Source organism: Vicia villosa, linkage group LG1 (genome assembly GCF_029867415.1).
Source record: "Vicia villosa cultivar HV-30 ecotype Madison, WI linkage group LG1, Vvil1.0, whole genome shotgun sequence".
NCBI lineage: Eukaryota > Viridiplantae > Streptophyta > Magnoliopsida > Fabales > Fabaceae > Vicia > Vicia villosa.
In genome coordinates, this window is record NC_081180.1 from 44,384,863 (window position 1) to 44,404,347 (window position 19,485).

The window sequence follows — 19,485 nt, forward strand, 5'->3', positions numbered from 1 at the left end:
GTTTGGTAAGACCCCAAAAAGAGTTATTAGCTTTTCAGCTCACATTAATGAAAAAACCCTGTTTGGTAACTCTCTTTTAGCTTTTAGCTTGTAACTTTTTTACTAGTTTTTTGTTTTTTTTCAAAAGCTATTTGAAGTAGCTTTTGAGCTTGTGGCTTTTTCTTCCATTTATACCCTTATTATTTTAACAAAATATATTGTTACTCTTATTGATTAAAATGTCCTTTTATATCATTTTGTATCTATCAACTAATGAAACAGCTAATTTACTAAACACCCATGTTAACTTATCAGCTATCAGTCATCAGCTATAAGATACCAGTTATCAGCTATCAGCTACAAGCTACCAGCTAGTTTTACCAAACAAAGCCCGAGTATTGAGTATTTTTTCAGGGACTTTTAAAATCACTTTGAAATACTTTTTATTATTGTAATTAAATACATAGAAACTACACATTTTATTACAATATATACGAAAAGAAATTTAGAAAAAATCTAAGGTTAAATATATTTTTGGTCTTTATAAATATTTTAAATTTTATTTTTAGTCTCTATTAAAAAAATGATATATTTTGATCCCTATAATATTTTTATGCATGCAGTTGTAGTCTCTGCTATTTCTAAAATTTTGAAAAGTTTTAAATTATCCTCTAACTTTTAAATTTTTAAATAGTTTTTTTTCATACATATTTAGAATACTAAATTTTAGAATTTTTTTAAATAAAAAAATTAAATATAAGTTTTTTAAATTTTTAAAAATAATGATAAAAATAAAGAAAATTTTGACTTAAAATTAAATTTTGAGTTTTTTTTTTCAAGAAACTTTGTATAACGTTCTAAATATATATATGAAAATACACAACAATTTAATTATAGAGACTAAAATTACGTGTATAATAATTTTGTAGTGACTAAAACACACTATATTTTTTATAAGGACTATAAGAGAAAAAAAAACTATATTTTTTTATAAGGACTATAAGAGGAAAAAAAACTGGAATAAAACCTTTTTATTAAGGCGGGTCAGGCTATGTACAATGGTTTGCATATTCAACACTCTCTTTTTTCACTTTTTATTCTCCACATCATCTTCTCTTTCTTCCACATAATAATTCAACACTCATTTAATTTTTACTCGCTACAATGGTTTTGTTTAATAAAATTCAACACCTAATCCCACCATTTTAAACAATCACAAGAACCAATAAAATTTTGCAATGTAATATATGTGGGCCCACACTTTCTCATTCAACATGTTGAATGTTTTCAACACATATTAATCCACATCACTTTCAACTCTTTATTCAACACATCATTGCACTTATTCAATTATTGAATAATTTTTTCAACACCTCATCGTAAATAGTCTCATAGGGCATCTTTCAATTTAATACTCGTACGTTCATTCTCTTGTCAACATGTGGCAAAGTCAAAAGATATAAAGAGAGAATAAACCAGGCACTATCTTACACAGAGAAACCTAACACAAAAAGAATTTCTCCAAATTAGTTTCACTATATGAACATTCCATTAGCATGAATTTTTGTTTTTATCCATGCCTTAAATAAGGTTATCAAAAATTGATTGGTGCACTTTAATTAAATATTACAAAAATGAATTTTTAACATGATGTTATTTATGAATTATTAACTGAGCCCTCGCGAAATTTTAAATATGCTTAGCTGTAAATTATGCCTGCAGTTTTAGTAAACAGGTGCTTGAGAAAATTCTTACGGCAAGCAAGCATCGTTTTTATGTAACACGTACGAGCGTCAGGCATTTATTATTGTTCAACAACTGCAGCCTGCAGGTATGTAAAGAGGGTAATAATAGCTTGATGTTGAAACAACAACAAAATTTGTTTTTCTACACATGAGAAGGAGCTTTAAATTTCAAGTTTCCCTTGCTCATAAATAAACTTAACAACCTATTTTTATATATAGTATCAAACATGAATCATGGATACGCTCCTCTCTCCAATTATTGATATTGACTTACTAGATTTTATTGACTAGTATAAATATTTGTAAGGCATTATCACTCCTCTCTCTCTTTCTCTTGTTTTTTCGCTTTTTTTCCTTTCTGTTTATCGTTTGTAAATCTTCTATTTCTATGTCAGTGTAAATTTCACAATAAAAAATTAAAAAATTTGTCTGATTAAAATGATTTTGATTTGAATTTATGTTAGTGTAAATTTCACAATAAAGATTTATTAAATTTATCTGGTTAAAATGATTTTGATTTTGATTGATCTTGATTGTGATTTCATACTTCTAATATTGAAAATGAAAGGACTAGTAAGGAATTGAAAAGGATTGTTGGCTTTAAATTATCAATAAATAAGCATAAATAAGGAACTAATGTGCAGGAGTGAATTTGAAAATTTTCATTAAAGTTTCATATTTGAGGGATACTAACTTTAGTTTATATATATATATATATATATATATATATATATATATATATATATATATATATATATATATATATATATATATATATATATATATATATATATATATATATATATATATATATATATATATGAGAAGGGATCATTTGACACCGGTGTCAAAGTATTAATTTTGACACCAAACCTACCCCTTTATTCTTAACAATTCAAAGGTTAGGATATATTTCCTTAAAAAACTCATGTGTTAGTTATAAGTAAATGTATCCTAACCTTTGAATTGTTAAGAATAAAGGGGTAGGATTTGGTGTCAAAATTAATACTTTGACACCGGTGTCAAATGATCTCTTCTCTCTCTCTATATCTATATATATATATATATATATATATATATATATATATATATATATATATATATATATATATATATATATATATATATATATATATATATATATATATATATATATATATATATATATATATAGGGATATATTTACTTCAAGAGTAAGTGTTGAAGACTTACTCCAAATCTTAACCATTGATTATCATTAATCTAAGGGCTCTAATTAATTTTTTATATAGAAAAATATTTCCAAAAATAATTAGATTAAATAATCAATTAAAAACCGTTAGATTAATGAAAATCAATGGTTAAGATTTGGAGTAAGTCTTCTACACTTACTCTTGAAGTAAATATATCCCTATATATATATATATATATATATATATATATATATATATATATATATATATATATATATATATATATATATATATATATATATATAAGGAGGGTTATATTGACTCCAAGAGTAAGTGTTCAACACTTACTCCAAATCATAACCATTGATTTTCATTAATCTAACGGTTTTAATTGATCACTTAACCTAATTATTTTTGGAAATATTTTTTTATATAAAACTTTAATTAAAACCGTTGGATTAATGATAATCAATGGTTATGATTTGGAGTAAGTGTTGAACACTTACTCTTTGAGTCAATATAACCCTCATATCTCTCTCTCTCTCTCTCTCTCTCTCTCTCTCTCTCTCTCTCTCTCTCTCTCTCTCTCTCTCTCTCTCTCTCTCTCTCTCTCTCTCTCTCTCTCTCTCTCTCTCTCTCTCTCTCTCTCTCTCTCTCTCTCTCTCTCTCTTTATATATATATATATATATATATAAATATATATAAAAGGACGTATCAAATGAGATCTAAAAACTTTTAATAATAACCATCTGATTTAAAATTAATGTTCAGATATGCATTTATGTGTGATATGTATTTAAACCAGAATCTATCTATTAATTATTGTCTCTTAGAATTTGAGTGGAATCTGAAACATTGATTTAAAATCGTATGGTTATTATTAAAAGTTCTCATTTGATACGTCCTTTTATTTATATATATACATATAAATATATTTTTAGTCCATATAAATATCTCAACTTTCATGTATAATCCCTATTAAAAATATAATATATTTTAGTCCCTACAAAATTATTATGCATGTAATTTTAGTCCCTCCTGTTAAACTAATGTGTAATTTTGAATAATTATTTTTAAGATATATTTAGAATGTTATAAAAAGTTCCTCTGGAAAAAAAAAACTTAAAATTTGATTTCTATGTCGAGGTTTTTATTACTTTTATCATTATCTTTTGAAATTTAAAAAATTTACATTTTATTTTTTTTATTTTAAAAAATTCTAAAATTTGATAAATAAATGTTTTAATGTATTCTAAACATGTATGAAAAAAATTATTTAAAATTTTGAAAATTTAAGGGTAATTTTCAAAATTTTAGAAAATAACAATAATTAAAACTATATGTATCAAATTTTTGTAGAGATTAAAATATATAACTTTTTTCACAGGGACTAAAAATGAAATTTGTAATATTTACAGGAATGAAAAACATATATATATATATATATATATATATATATATATATATATATATATATATATATATATATATATATATATATATATATATATATATATATATATAGGGGACGACTCAAGTGAGAACACTTGGTTATTATGAGAAATGAGAACAATGAATCATGACCATTAAATTTTGATTTTGTTGATTTTAATGGACTGGATTGGTTTCTCTTTCTATGTTGATTTAAAATAAATATTAAGGATTCTAGAAAGAGAAACCAATCCAGTCCATTAAAATCAACAAAATCAAAATTTAATGGTCGTGATTCATTGTTCTCATTTCTCATAATAACCAAGTGTTCTCACCTGAGTCGTCCCCTATATATATATATATATATATATATATATATATATATATATATATATATATATATATATATATATATATATATATATATATATATATATATATATATATATATATATGTATGTATAGGGGATATATCAAATGAGAACTTTGGTTATTATGAGAACTTTTAATAATAACCACACGATTTAAAGTCAATGCTTAGATATGTATTTATGTGATATGTATTTAAACTAGAATCTATCCATTAATTATTGTATTTTAAAATTTGAGTGAAATATGAGACATTGATTTTAAATCGTATAGTTATTATTAAAAGTTCTCAGTTCTCATAATAACCAAAGTTTTCATTTGATACGATATATATATATATATATATATATATATATATATATATATATATATATATATATATATATATATATATATATATATATATATATATATATATATATATATATATATATATTTGTGCGTGAAATATTGGACTCTTGCGATGTGTCTCGAGAAGAACATAGTTTTGTGAAAGTGTGAGGAAGCACCCCCATGAACCGTTCATTCACATGTGTGCCCTTTGGCTGGTCGGCCGATTTGATTTAGGCTTAGATTTGTGCTTGGGTGATTCGTTATTTTTTATATACGAAACGGTAAAAATTATTTAATATTAATTAATTTAATTACTAGTATGTATGGGTGTTTGCGGTGCGGTTTTGGCGGTTTTGACATAAAAAATTATCTGAACCGCAAGAGGAAAAAGTGTATGGTTCGGTTCGGTTGGATTTTAGAAATAAAACCAAATCAATGCGGTTTGGATTGGTTCGTTTTTTTTTTTTACAAAAATTTATTGAGCCATACATACACATATTGATGACAATATAACTTTGTATTTAGTCATTTATGCGTTATCAAATAACAACAAAATTCATCATATTTGGATAACAACTTTCCATTTAATATACAAAAATAATATTAGATAAAAGTGTAATAAAAAAACATAAAATAGTAGCATAAAATAATATCAAAAACATTATAATAAAATAGAAAAAAAAGAGGAGATGAAATATTAGAGAAGATGAAAAAGAAAGAGCAGAAGAGATGCGATTAGATAAGAAGAGAACACTAAAAATGTAATTTGAAAAGAGAACAATAGAATAAAAATAATAAGATGAAAAAGAAAGAACTTAAGAGATGAAAGACTAGAAAAGAATATGCGACATGTATTTGGAAAAGAAGATGAGAAGAAGGTGCAATACCGCTCAAAGAGATTTGAGAAGACTTAAATTGAAACCTTAAGTGTGAGGAATAGAAAATCATTCGTAATTGTAAGGCTAAGGCATAATAGGTTTGGGTTTGGTTTGGAAATAAGTTAGTTGAAGTTTGGGGGTTGTAACATAATGCGGTTTGGTTCGGTTTGCTTTGCTTTGTAAAATACAAACCGCAAACTGAACCGCGCCGTTTGTTAAAAAATGGTCCGAACACATCTGAACCAAATGCGGTTTTGGTTCGGTTCGGTTTTGCGGTTTTCTACTAGACCGGTTTGGTTTTGAACACCCCTACTAGTGTGCTGCTAATTAATTAATAATTATTAATTAATTTTTGGTGTGCTGTCCCATTACGGTAACCCTAGTAGATCTTGACCAAGTTTCCACGAATTTGTCTTGCCTTCCACGTTTCAATGTTTCCTCGTTAATTAATTTCCATAACGGCTAGTTTTGGGTTGGATCCGCTCCATTCCCCCCTTGCGTGGTCCCATAACAATAGCGCTAGTTTTTGACCAAGTTTCCACGATTTTGCTTGCCTTCCACGTTTCCATGTTTCCTTGCTAACCAAGTTCCATAACAGTTAGTTTTAGGCCATAACCGCTCCATTCACCCATGTGTTTTCTTCCATTCTAGTTAGATTTTTGCATATAAATAGAGGTCTTCTCATCTCATTTTCATCACTCAAGAATCCTGGATTCCAAAATCTTTCATGTCTCTCTCGTCTCCGCCTCATCTAAATTTTTTTTTTAATTTTTTTAATTCTGGAGTGGCTTCTTCGTACCATCTACGACTGGTATAAAAACTAGATATTTAGAGTGGTATTAATACCAAATTTGACTGGTCATAGTGCCATAAGAAAGTGTAATTCTAAAACGATTACATACCGTATAAATAGTAATCGTACGATGTAAAATTGGATAATTTTATCTTACAAGTGTCGTGGTTGAGTGACTGCTTTGCACACCTTTGAGAAGTATCGCAAAATGCCTTAAAGAGAGTGACATAGTATGCGACTCGACCCTGTAATTTCTTCAATGATAATTTATCAAAGCCCTAAAATAACAATTTTAAGAAGTTTCAAACTGCCATGGCTATTAAAGAAATGATTGGTACTTCTGTGGTTGCTGTCTCTTACAAAATGTCCAAGTTTAACGAAAACCACTTCAAACGTTGGTAACAAAAGATGAAATTCTACTTAACATTGAAAAAGCTTATCAATGTTTTGATCGAGGACATTCCAGTTGATCCTTCTGGATCAACTGAACAAACTAACAACAAACAATTTATGGATTTAGATGGAATTGTTCATTCAAATGAATTAGATTCCACAACTGTGCAGACTAAAGCGAACAATTTACTACCCAGGAAAGAAATCTCCTTATGGAAAGAGAAGGATTATTTTTTCAAATATCACATTTTAAATGGACTCATTGATGATTTGTATGATTATTATAGTAACAATGAAACCGCAAAACAAGTTTCAGAAGCTCTGAATAAGAAGTATGATATTGAAAAAGATGGATTAACGAATCATGTCGTTAGCCACTACCTCGAGTATCAGAATGTTGATGAAAGTTTTGTGGAAGCTCAATGTCATGAACTTCAAAAGATAGCTCACGAGATCATCATTGAAGCATGCCCTTATGTGAACAAATTCAAATTGTTATTATTATTGACAAATTGGAAAGATTTTTAAATATCTGCATCGCTACAAAACAAAAGAATTTTTTATTGAGATTCAGATTACTCGCCTTTGAATTGAATAAAAATCTCAGAGAAAAGATTAAAAAGATGAAGTCTTGGTTGTTTCAAATAAAAAAATTAAATTCGATGTGATTCTATAGCCCTTTGGCAAACCTCTAAAGAATCAAAACTGCAATGTTGTGAGTCAAATTAAGAATGAGAATCCTTTAAGGGCCCCAATTGCTCCAATTGCTAGGCATCATCCACCTCCTCAAAGAAATAATGATCCTATTTTTACTTGCTTTACTTATGGAAAATCGGATTATAAGGCTAAGATATGCAAGAGCAGGCGTAAACCTGTTGTTGGCTCTAGTGCACAAGTTAACCTGACTAATGAGCAATTTATTTATACGATCACTAAAATCAACATGGTTGGTAGATTTGATGGTTGGTGGATAGACACTGGAATATGTCGTCATGTCTCTTATGATCGTGCTATATTTAAAACATACATGAATGCTGAAAATAAGAAAGTGTTGTTGGGAGATGCTCATACCACTAATGATGCTGTTATTGGAGATGTGGGTCTGACTTTCACCTGTGAAAATATTTTAATCTTAAAGAATATCATGCATGTTCCTGAGGTTATGAAGAATATTAATTTTTTGTTTCTTCTAAATAAGGCATGGTTTTGTCAGTCTATAGGGGCAAATTTGTTAACCATATCTAAGAATGGTATTTTTGTTGGGAAATGGCATGTTATTGATGACATGTTTAAGTTGAATGTTAATTTGAATAAAATTTCTCCTTATGTTTACTCCTTTTGTGATTTTAATGTTTGGCATGCTAGACTTTGTCATGTTAATAAGCATATTATTTCTAATTTAAGTAATTCGGGCCTAATTGAAAATCCAAGAAACACAAAAAAAAGGGTTTGAATTGGGTTTCTAATATGATAACTTTTTGCGGACCCAGAGATAAACATAATAATGATAAAAATACTTAATAATTTTTATTATGGTCAATGTTTACTAAGTTAATCCATTACACTCGCCAGAGTGATTTTGCCTTCTCAATAAGGAACTAAACCACTAATAAATGAGATTACGACTAAAAGACAAACTATCAATGAATTCTCGAGGCTACAAACTAGACTTAGTCCCTCAAGGAATACAGTCCCAAAGACAAACTGTCGATGACTTCTCGAGGCTACAAACTAAACTTAGTCCCTTAAGGAATACAACCAAAGTTACAACACAAAGATTGTGTGTTTATAATAATGCTTCTAAACAAGCTAACTCCTACCTTTATATTCTAGTGTATGTTGATTATGTTACTAAATGGGTCGAGGCAACTACTTGCAGTGCCAACGACGCCCAAACTGTTATTGATTTTTTGAAAAATAATATTTTTGCTAGGTTCGGAATACCCAGAGTTTTGATCAGCGATGGGGGGATACACTTCTGCAACAAATATTTGGAAAAATTCTAGAAATATACAATGTTAAACACAAAATACCAATATCATATCATCCTCAGACCCGTGGTCAAGTAGAAGTGTCGAGCAAACAACTTAAATAAATTTTGGAGAAAACATTTGCATCATCAAGGAAATATTGGTCCAAGAAGCTAGATAACGCTCTTTAGGCTTATAAAACAACTTTCAAGACACATTTAGGATTTTATCTGTATCAATTAGTTTATGGAAAGGCATGCCACCTCTCTATGGAACTGGAAATAAAGCTTATTGAGTAGTTAAATTTTTGAACTTTGATGAAAAGCTGGCTGAAAGGAAAAAATTACTGAAGTTGGATGAGCTAGAAGAGATGTGTTTATATGCCTATGAAAATGCATTAATTTATAAATAAAGGACAAAGAGAAATCACGACAAGAGATTGGTAGGACGATTGTTTCAAATATAGCAACAAGTTTTTCTATTTAACTCTAAACTTAGATTATTTTTTGGAAAATTGAAATAAAAGTTGTTAGGACCTTTTATTGTCACAGAAGTATGTCCATGTGGTGATATAGAAATTCAGGATCCTATTGATATGAGATAGTATCTCTTATACTCGTGGAGCCTTAAAAATACATATGTCAAGCTAATGACGAGAAAAAATGTTGGATTGGAGGCAACCCATCACTTCTGTCAAATTTTATTTACCTTCTTAAGATTTTTTTTCTCGTATTTAAATTCAATAAAAGGAGTTCGAGTTACTCATGCATAATCCTCTATTAGTTAATTTTTGTTTGAAATTAATAAACAAGTTTGCTTATGTTGTTTCTTTACAGAAAATTGCAAATTTAGCATTGAACAGATGAACCAAACAGCATCACCAGAAACAAACTTGATCATCAAGAAAGTTCCCTATGAATTAAAAGTGAAATATGAAAATGGAATCAACAAACTTGTACTTAATCTCCATATACCTCAGTTAGTAAAGTTTGAGCCAGATATTTCCATTGTTTACAATTTCTATCATTAAGTGTATCCAAACTTTACTATTTTTTCAAATTTGAACTATTTCCAATTGAATTTTTCTAGTTTGATTTGCACACTATTAGTTGGATATTTTGACAATCATGAATATGGTTTCAAAATATCATGTTTCGAAGAGAAGCAGGAGATATGGCTTTGTAAGGTCATTACGAGTTCTTTTAATAAAGAATATTTTACCATATCAAAGTGGAGTCCAAATTAATGCCTTCAAAGTCAAAGAAATAAAAGACATAAAATATTTCTGGATATTTGGAAAACATACTTCGACAGTCACGTTGGTTGCGCTTTAGAGCTTTAAGCGGGAAGGTTTGAAATTCAAACTGATTCATTTTGGCCAGAACACGCGTGGAAGTCTCAAAGAATTGAAGCATATGCAAGCATCGAAGGTGGCGTATTTCTGTAGAAACACCGTTAGGGTCGAATTAGTATAAATAGGGGTCTTAATGTTAGGATTCAGTGTGTTAATTTTGTACACAAATCACTCAAATACACTTAAAGTACCAGCGTAAAGAAACGAGTTTTGCTGAGAATGTACGTATAAGAAACACCATCATTATTTTTCAAAGTTATTTTATTTTATCAATACAGTTATTTATATAACTTTTGATTTCCTTTACTTTTTCAGTCAATGTCTTTACTTTCAGAGTCATTTCATACGCTTTCTACTTTTCTTTTAAGTTTTCAGTTTGAACCTTTAAATTTCAGTCATTTATAATTCGTAGTCGAAGTCATCTTTATCTACATTTTCATATAGTCATAATATTTATAGAATTCTCATTATCCTCGTAGAAACGAAGTAACATTAAAATATGAATCCAACTATAAAATTAATAAAAATTAGACACAGCCGATCATGTCAGTTACCAAAATACTCAATTAGGAAGACTAACAGTTGTTTATCAGAAATCACTGTAAACACACACACACCGAGGCAGTTTGTTGTTTTAAACTCTAAGCCTTTTTAAGCCAACTTGTATTATTATGAATATCCTTTGCTACCCACTTTGATCTTAGCCCTTATTTCGATGACATAGCCACATATATGAGCCAATTGACTCGAAAGATTAATTCTTTCCACCCTCTCTTTAGAGTTAGGTAGAAAATTTAGTTTTCATATCTTATGAAAAAGAATAAGTTTGGGGTTGCTCTTAAAAGTGAGCAAAGTTTAAGTTTGAGGTTGGGGTACTAGAGATATTGGTAAAAAAATTAAAAAATTGAGAAAAAAAATCAAGAAGTCAAAGCAATTTCTTCAAAAACAAGAAGAAGAAACAATAATGCAAAGCATAGCGAATACCACAAAAGTATAAATCTCTAGTACCGATAATCAAGAAAAGAGCTAGTGGGTTAATAAAAGGAGAACTAGGTACCTAACTCCAAAGGTTTAAACCTACTTTCCCAAAAATATCCTACCCAAACATAAGTCAAGTTACAACCGAAAAAATCCTCAAGTGTGTGTGTGTTTTGATTACTTTGAAGAATTTTGTTAGAACACGATCAAACTCAGTATAAGAAGTTTTGCATATTGATCGAGAGATTACCTTATCAATTGAGTGAATTGTAGTGAGATGAGAGACAAATTGAGTATTTGACAAGATTGAGGATATTTTCTGAATTTTCCGGATTGAAGTTAGAAACTATAATGATGATCAGGTAAAACAAATATCGAATGGTGATGCTCATTTGTTATTGTTGCAGTTGTTTTTTGTTTGAAATGTGCAGTTGCGGGCAAGTTACTTGAAGACAAGCAACAAATTAAGTTTATGTTGTGATGACACCCTATCATTGCATATATTTTATCGATGAATTGGGGAAAAACAAGTCAAATAAGAGTAAATCTGAGAAATACTGGCCAAAGAATCATGCAAAAATGGCCATGTATGAAGAAATGGGAACTTAGAGAAATTTCGATAAAAAAGGAGCAAAATCGAGCAGAGTTTTTGGAAAAATCACGCTGGTCATCGCTTGCCATTGAGTGCGTGATAGATCTGGAAAAGTTGCATCGTGCACGTGATGCTATCCATGACGCGCACGGTGGGTCCTTTTTTCTAGGAAAAATTCTGACATGTTATGACTCTTTGTGAAGGCTTTAAAATGGGGTTTTGGCATCTTTTCAAGGGTTCTTCGAATTTTGACTACAAGTGACGAAATTAAGTACCGAAAGTGGATTTTAGAGAGAATTAGAAGTCATTGGAGGTCAGATCTTCAAGGATTCTCTTATGCAATCTTCATCTAGTTGTTTGATATTTTAACTGTATCAGTATGAGTAGCTAAACACTTTTTGGTTAGGTTTTGTGTGATAAGCTTATTTTGAATTTGGTGGAGCATATGTCTAATTTGATGTTGCATGAATTACCGTAGTTATATTTCTATTTAATTACCGCTTTTGCTTAATGTGTATTATTTGAGATAGTCTATTAATATGATTATGGACGTACAGGGATTACTGACCATTAGCCTGTGCGTTTGCACTAGGGAAATTATTGTACTTACGCCAATTGAATATGGATAGGAGACCTCTAGTAGTGGCATTAGAATTAATGCACTATATCATCGCTTGATTCCACTTATGTCGGTTGAATAGGGATAGGAGACCTCTAGTAAAAGCTAGTGAGTTATACACCAAGGGATTGGGTATAGTGGGCCTATTAATTCGTCGTAGAAATATAATGCATTAGACATCAACGAAGGAGAAGTAAGGGATTCTATGCAAAACCTGACTGCTCTCATTATTGTCTGATCAACTTTTATTTTATCGCAGGCAAACTCAAAACGCCTCCCCATTTGTTACTTTCTAAACATTAAGCAATATTTATATGGTCAAATAGTAGTCCACGTGCATACGATCTTATTTATTACTTCTACACTATCGGTACAGTTGCTGAGAAGTCATCAGAATCCCATTCTGGAGAACAAACATTCATGTAGAGGCAATCCACATATTTTGTATCGATTACACATGCTTACTATTTTCGAGATGAATCACCTACCATTTTGAAGATGGATCCCTATCCCAATGAACAAGATCCATCCTATCTTCATTGGTGTACTAGAACAAAGTCCTTAGGATTTATGTGTCTACCCACAAATGTTGAGCAACGTCCTTAAAAAGTTCAAGAGATGGTGGCGTCTTTTTGTGCTTGTTTCATTGTCGACAAATAAAAAACACCTATCGTGAGTATTACATTCTTATCATAAGTTTGTTGGTGAATTATTGGGTTTTGAGAGAGTGCTCCTCTAAAAATCTCAGGTTCAAATTCCACCAGGTGCTAACAATTCTTGTGTTGGGCCAGTCCATATAGAGATTTGCTTTGGCTTTAATCAGTCTTAAGGCAGAATACCCAGTTTTTTTTAAAAAGAAATAAATTATTCTAACCACCATATAATTTCACCCTTAATAGCTTCATAGTTGAATGAACAATTTATACACCTAGTGACATATTTAGTAGCTCGTTCCTCCCTGAGATTCATCACAAGTATTAAAGCAGACATCATAATTTTTCTAAAGGTAAACCCAACATCAGCCTGTCTCAACCATATCCTAGTAGATTAGACTAATTACTTTATAGGCTAGTTACTTATAGTTTTGCTACTTTTGTATCGTCACTTCTAGGTCAACACCTTCACCTCAGTTCAAGACAACACATCAATAATGTGTATGTTGCTACTAAGATCAATAATGGGAATACCTATTTTTGGGTTTCCTTAATGGGCCATTAATGAAGAACTAACAAAAAACAAAGAAAAACAAGATATACAAAAATAAGTATTTTATACTTTAATGCGTGATTATGAATGTTAAAAAAAGGTAGCTCGATTTAAAGCAATTAATTAATTCTAAGCCCAAAAAAACTTCAACAACAAAGGTAGAAGTCGTAAAAAGAAAAAGATAATTGGAATCACTCAAGAACGAAGGAAGTTGGGAAAATGAATCTCAAATCCCCAATTTATACACACCAAAGGCGCCAAGATCAACAATAGTGGTTTAATAAAAAAAATAAAAAACCACATCTAACGACAAAGACGAGGCACCGGTTTTATAACGACATTGAAGTGTACTCAAATGAACTTAGACGTGTCACCCTCCTACCCTAGGCGCATGAGCATACATAGAGACCTTCCCTAAGACAACATTTTGGCTACACAATGAGCATCAAATGTACATGTTTCCAATGCCAACTACTTCAACTTAACACCATAAGGGAGCTCCCCCTTTTCTTTGGGGGGCGCATTTTCAACGCACTTACTTCCTCAACAGAACTTACAATTGAAGTGGTCTTAAAGATTTATGCATTAGAATTCCTCATGTCATTAGTGATAGCGAGAACTTGGAAGGAAACTGTTTCGGGCTGGCCAAAGGCTTAAAAAGACCAACCCAATCCAACCATTATGGTCCACTAAACTGACATACGGGTGAGCCTCCTTTCTAGAGCATCGCATATGATCACGATTCTTGTTCTCATGTAAACCATTGATATGCACGAAAGATCCTCCACAACCACAATAATTCAAGTTAGATCAATTAGAGCAGTTCTAACTCTGACAATTTTGTAAGTGTGACTCTGAGTCACACAAATATTCATTCACTCATTCATACTTGCAATAGTCTCATTTCTCTCAAATATTGACTTAAGTATTAGAGTGATAATGTTGCATGTACCCCTCTCTAATCATGGGAGACTGTACGAGAGGTCTTCTACGACAATCATCTTAAATTTCTTATCTATTTTTATTCCCGTATGAAATAATTTTAAATTTTAATAATTTGATTTGATCAAAATTTAAAGAAACTACAATGAAAAGAAGAAAAGAAAACATGAAATTAGAAAATGTAGAGACAAAGTCTCTCCTAAGTTAATTTTAGATCTTCTTAAAAAGTGAAGATTTAGAACATAAATTATTTTATATATTAAATTTAAATATATATTTTATTAAATATAATACTAAATACTTTAGATACATATATTCATTCACCCATTCAAAAACAATTGTTTCACCTCTCTCAAATATTGACTTTGTTAATTTTGCACGTATCCTTCTTTAATCATGGGAGACCACAACCACCGCATGAGAAGTCTTCCACGACAATCATCTTCATTTTCTCATATATTTCTTGTTCTATTATGAAATAATTTTAAATTTTAATTATTTGATTTGTTTAAATTTTAAAGAAAAAGGCAATCAAAAGAGAAAAACGTGAAATTAGAAAATGTAAAGACAAAGTCTCTCTGAATTAATTTTAGATCTTCTTAAAAATGAAGATTTGGAACATAAATTTATTTTATAAAAAAAAATTAAATATTTTTTTATTGAATATAATAAATGAAAAAATATTTCTCTATAAAATATTTCTTCTCTTTCATCGAATTAAACACAACACGTATGCAAAACCTCTCACATTCCAAACACACGCAATTTCTATAAAATGGTATAGGGAAGATATTGGTTCTAATTAGGGGTGGCAAAACGGGCCCGGCCCGCGGGAAAGCCCGTTTTACCCGCACTTTTTCGCGGGGCGGGGAGAGGTTTTATGCCCGCTCCCTTTAGTGTGCCCGCCCCACCCCGCCCCGTTTTTTTGCGGGCTTTTACGGGCATGAGTTTTTTCATACAATTTTACTATTTTTAGGCCTAAAAGGTTCAATGCCCGCGGGCTTTCCCCGCCCCGCACTCACTTTTTTGCGGGGCGGGGCAACGTTTTAGACCCGCACTCTCTAATATGCCCGCCCCGCCCCGCACTCACTTTTTTGCGGGGCGGGTCAACGTTTTAGACCCGCACTCTCTAATATGCCCGCCCCGCCCCGCCCCATTTTTTCGCGGGCTTTTGCGGGACGGGCCTTAACGGGGCGGGCATGCCCATTTGCCACCCCTAGTTCTAATCAATAAGGCCAACAACAAAAAGGAAGAAATAAACAGAAGGAATGAAATCATGTATACATTATTTCACGTGCCTCTGTGGAACCGGAAAGAATGGTCCTTCCTTAGCGCTAAACCAAACCAAGTGACATGTTTTTGCAAAGAAAAAAAATAAAGTATGATGTATTTTTAAAAGTAAATTATGGTGTTTATGATTTTGCTAGAGATATACTTTTAGCAAACAAATTAAGATCTTTGTTTTTTAGAGGTTTCTAGTTTTATTTTTCACTTTAGATTTCCTCTCTCTATAATAGTAACGGAAAATACTTAGATGGACATAGCTATAACACCTGGATTTACACACAACCAATCACATTTTTTTATTAATTAAATAATAAAATTAAAATTATCTCTCTCCTCCATTATCACAACCACCCTCCATGTTGGCAATTAAAAACGAAATTAAATTTTAAATAAATTTAAATTCTCTCTCTTCTTATTGGTTGTGCCTAAATATATGGATTTAGGTTCGTGTCCATGCAAGAATTGCTCGTAACGGAAAATACTATTATGGTTACCGAATTTCCTTTAATATAAAGATCAATAACACGTGTAAACCAAGAAAAATGGCGACGGTGGAAAATATATCCACTCTGTACGAAAGAATGATTGAGCATTATTATATTTGGTATTTGGCTTAAAAAGAATGATTGATAACTATTATATATTTGGTTTATAAAGAATGATTGAAGTTGGATAATTCTCTTGATGTTATGGGTAACAGAATATAAGGTTGGTGTTGTAACTAGGGCTGTCAATGAACCAAACTAATTCGAAAATAGTTCGAAACTCGATTCGGAAATTAAATCGTTGAACTAGGTTCATGAACCAAATGAGCTGAGTATGAGTTAAAAACTAAGTTCGTTAACTAAATGAGCTGAACTTGAACTATACATAGTTCGACTCGTTAGGTTCATGAGTCAACTCGATTATATATGAGATAGATTATATTGTCTTTAAGAGTAGATTTAAATATTTTCTCTAAATCTTATTACCATATTTTATTTTAATCTAACGGTTTTAATTGATAATTTATATTCTCTAGTGAGCAAAATATTTCTACAAATAATTATACAAATAAAATTAACATCATATAAATTCCAATCTTATAACTTTTATTTTATTTCTATATTTTTTATTTAAAAAATATTAATTTAAAATGTCAAATATATATATATATATATATATATATATATATATATATATATATATATATATATATAATAAAATAGACTTTAAAAGATTATTTTTAAGTCCGTAAAATAAGCGAGTTGAACCTAACAAGATAAACCTAACGAGTTGAATTGAGATGTTCGTGAACTTCTAACAAGTCGAGTTTGAACTGAAAAAAAATTCGAGATAAACTCGAACTCGAACTCAAACTCGGCCAATTCTTAACGAGTCGAGTTTGAGCTGAAAAAATAGTTCGTCATGAACTCGAACTCGAACTCGAACTCGGTCAATTGTTAACGAGTCAAACTGAGCTGAAGCGAGTTCGACTCGACTCGACTCATTTCCAGCCCTAGTTGTAACACTCACAAGATGAAGGTTGCTTTCGAATGATACACACTTTGCTCAAAGTCTCTCTCACTCATTTCATGATCCATGCATTGCCTTGCCTGTATTGGTCAATAATACACACTTCGAGTTCTCACACTCTCGAATCTCCATGGACTCATTAGGGACAGCTTTATCACATGCATGTGTTTTTCTTGGAAATGAAGTGACTTTCCCATTTTTAAATTCAACTTTTAAATTTGTTAGAGCAACTTCAATCATGGTGAACTCCACTACAACTTATTTTATGGGACCCATTTGAACCATGTCATCTTTTAAATTTCATATTAGCTCTCATAATTTTATATCACATATTATTAATATACTAATTTAAGTACTTTTAGTTAATTAATAATAATTTTTTTAAAAACTAAACATGTACTTTTCATAATAATAATAAGAATAATAATTGAAATTAATGCTAAGTATGTGACATATATGCAGTCAAAAAAACAAAATTTAAAGTTAAAATTATAAGAAAAAATAAGAATAGTCATAATTTATAAATAAATATTTTTTAATAAATGAAATTATAAAGTCATAATCTTGATTAATAAAGGAGTTTCTGGTCTGCAATGTAACATTTTAAGTTTTATTTGAGAGTTTAGAGGAAATATGACAGGAAAAAAGTGAAAAACATAATTGGTGAAAAGAATATAAAGATTTTGATTATAAGAAAATTATTTTTTTCGTAATATAAAAAAATTTAATTTCAAAAATTCAAAATTTATATTATAAAAGGATTTTGGAGAGCTTAAACCAATGGTTCAAATATAATTTTTGTTGTTATAGTATTTCAAAAATTAAAAATATATTAATGATAAATATTATTTATTTTTTAAAATATTAAAAAAAAATTATTTAAAAAAAAGTATTTTTTTGAAGTTTACCAAACTTCTAAATAAAACCTTATATGTTTGTCATGGGAGAAATAAAGAAGTGAAATAAAGAAAAAGGAAGTTGAGAGGAGAGAACATGAGAAGAACTACATAAAGTTGTTTGTTTAGTTTGAGAGAGAAATTCAATATAGGAAAAAATGTGTAGGACCCATAGCTACATTTATGCTTTGTTTGGCAATGAGATGAAGTTGTGAAGAGAGAAATAGATAAGAGAGAGTAAGAGAAGAGAGAAATAGATAAGAAATAAGAAAGATTTGTGTTATTGTTTGGTATAGTAGAAAGAAAAGAGAAATAGAGAAGAGAGAAGTAGCATAAATATGTAAATGACAAAAATGACCTTACGAAAATTAACAAATAAAATATCAATTAATTAAATTTTTTATTTGAATTAATTAAACTCTAACTAATTTACTGCACACTTTATTTAAATATTTACACCTTATTTAAATATTTAATGTATTCGTATATTTTAATGTAAATTAATAAATAATTTAATTAAACCAACTATTTGTTTATTCATTTTATAAATTTTCTAATTACCTATTGTTTAGCCATTTATTTAAATAATAGTTATTATTATTATTATTATAAGATTGAAAAAATCTAGTAATACAATAGTAAAGTAACGTTGTGCTATAGTTTTGAAACTATGACAATGAATTTTGTTACAAAAATAAAGGGTATAAATGGAAAGGTTTAAAAAAATTGAGATGATGCTACTTTCTTCGCTAGTTTGTGAAGAAACAAAAAGGTGGTGGGACCCACCGTAATTTTGTCTCTCTTCTGGATTTCATTGGTGCTCCAAACAGAAAAAGTTTCCATTTCTCGCGTGTCTCTTTCGTCGCTGTCTCTCTCGCTTATATCTCTCTCAAACCAAACACACTGTTAATTTTCTCAATGTAGCTGGAAGAGGAGGAGAACCTCTTCTCTAAAGTCTAAAATGACATTTGTACCAATCGTTAGTTGGTTCAGTGGTGATTGGCGCTGGACTTGGTAGGGAGAACCACGGTT

The 19,485-nt window shown here is 29.9% G+C and overlaps 1 protein-coding gene across 1 annotated transcript; it reads left to right on the plus strand.

Moving 5' to 3' along the window:
- Window positions 1–7,109: 7,109 nt before the first annotated feature.
- LOC131623765 (uncharacterized) lies at window positions 7,110–10,094 on the plus strand. Its single transcript, XM_058894809.1, has 3 exons — window positions 7,110–7,571; window positions 7,771–8,194; window positions 9,901–10,094. Exons 1-3 carry the CDS (start codon window positions 7,110–7,112, stop codon window positions 10,092–10,094), a joined length of 1,080 nt encoding a protein of 359 aa, XP_058750792.1.
- The last annotated feature ends 9,391 nt before the right edge of the window (window positions 10,095–19,485 follow it).

Coding starts and splice junctions, on each gene's coding strand:
- LOC131623765 (XM_058894809.1), top strand. CDS start 7,110: ATGAAATTCTACTTAACATTGAAAAAGCTTATCAATGTTTTGATCGAG. Junction 7,572..7,770: donor TCATTGAAGCATGCCCTTAT/GTGAACAAATTC, acceptor GTGATTCTATAG/CCCTTTGGCAAACCTCTAAA. Junction 8,195..9,900: donor TGCTGTTATTGGAGATGTGG/GTCTGACTTTCA, acceptor GTTTCTTTACAG/AAAATTGCAAATTTAGCATT.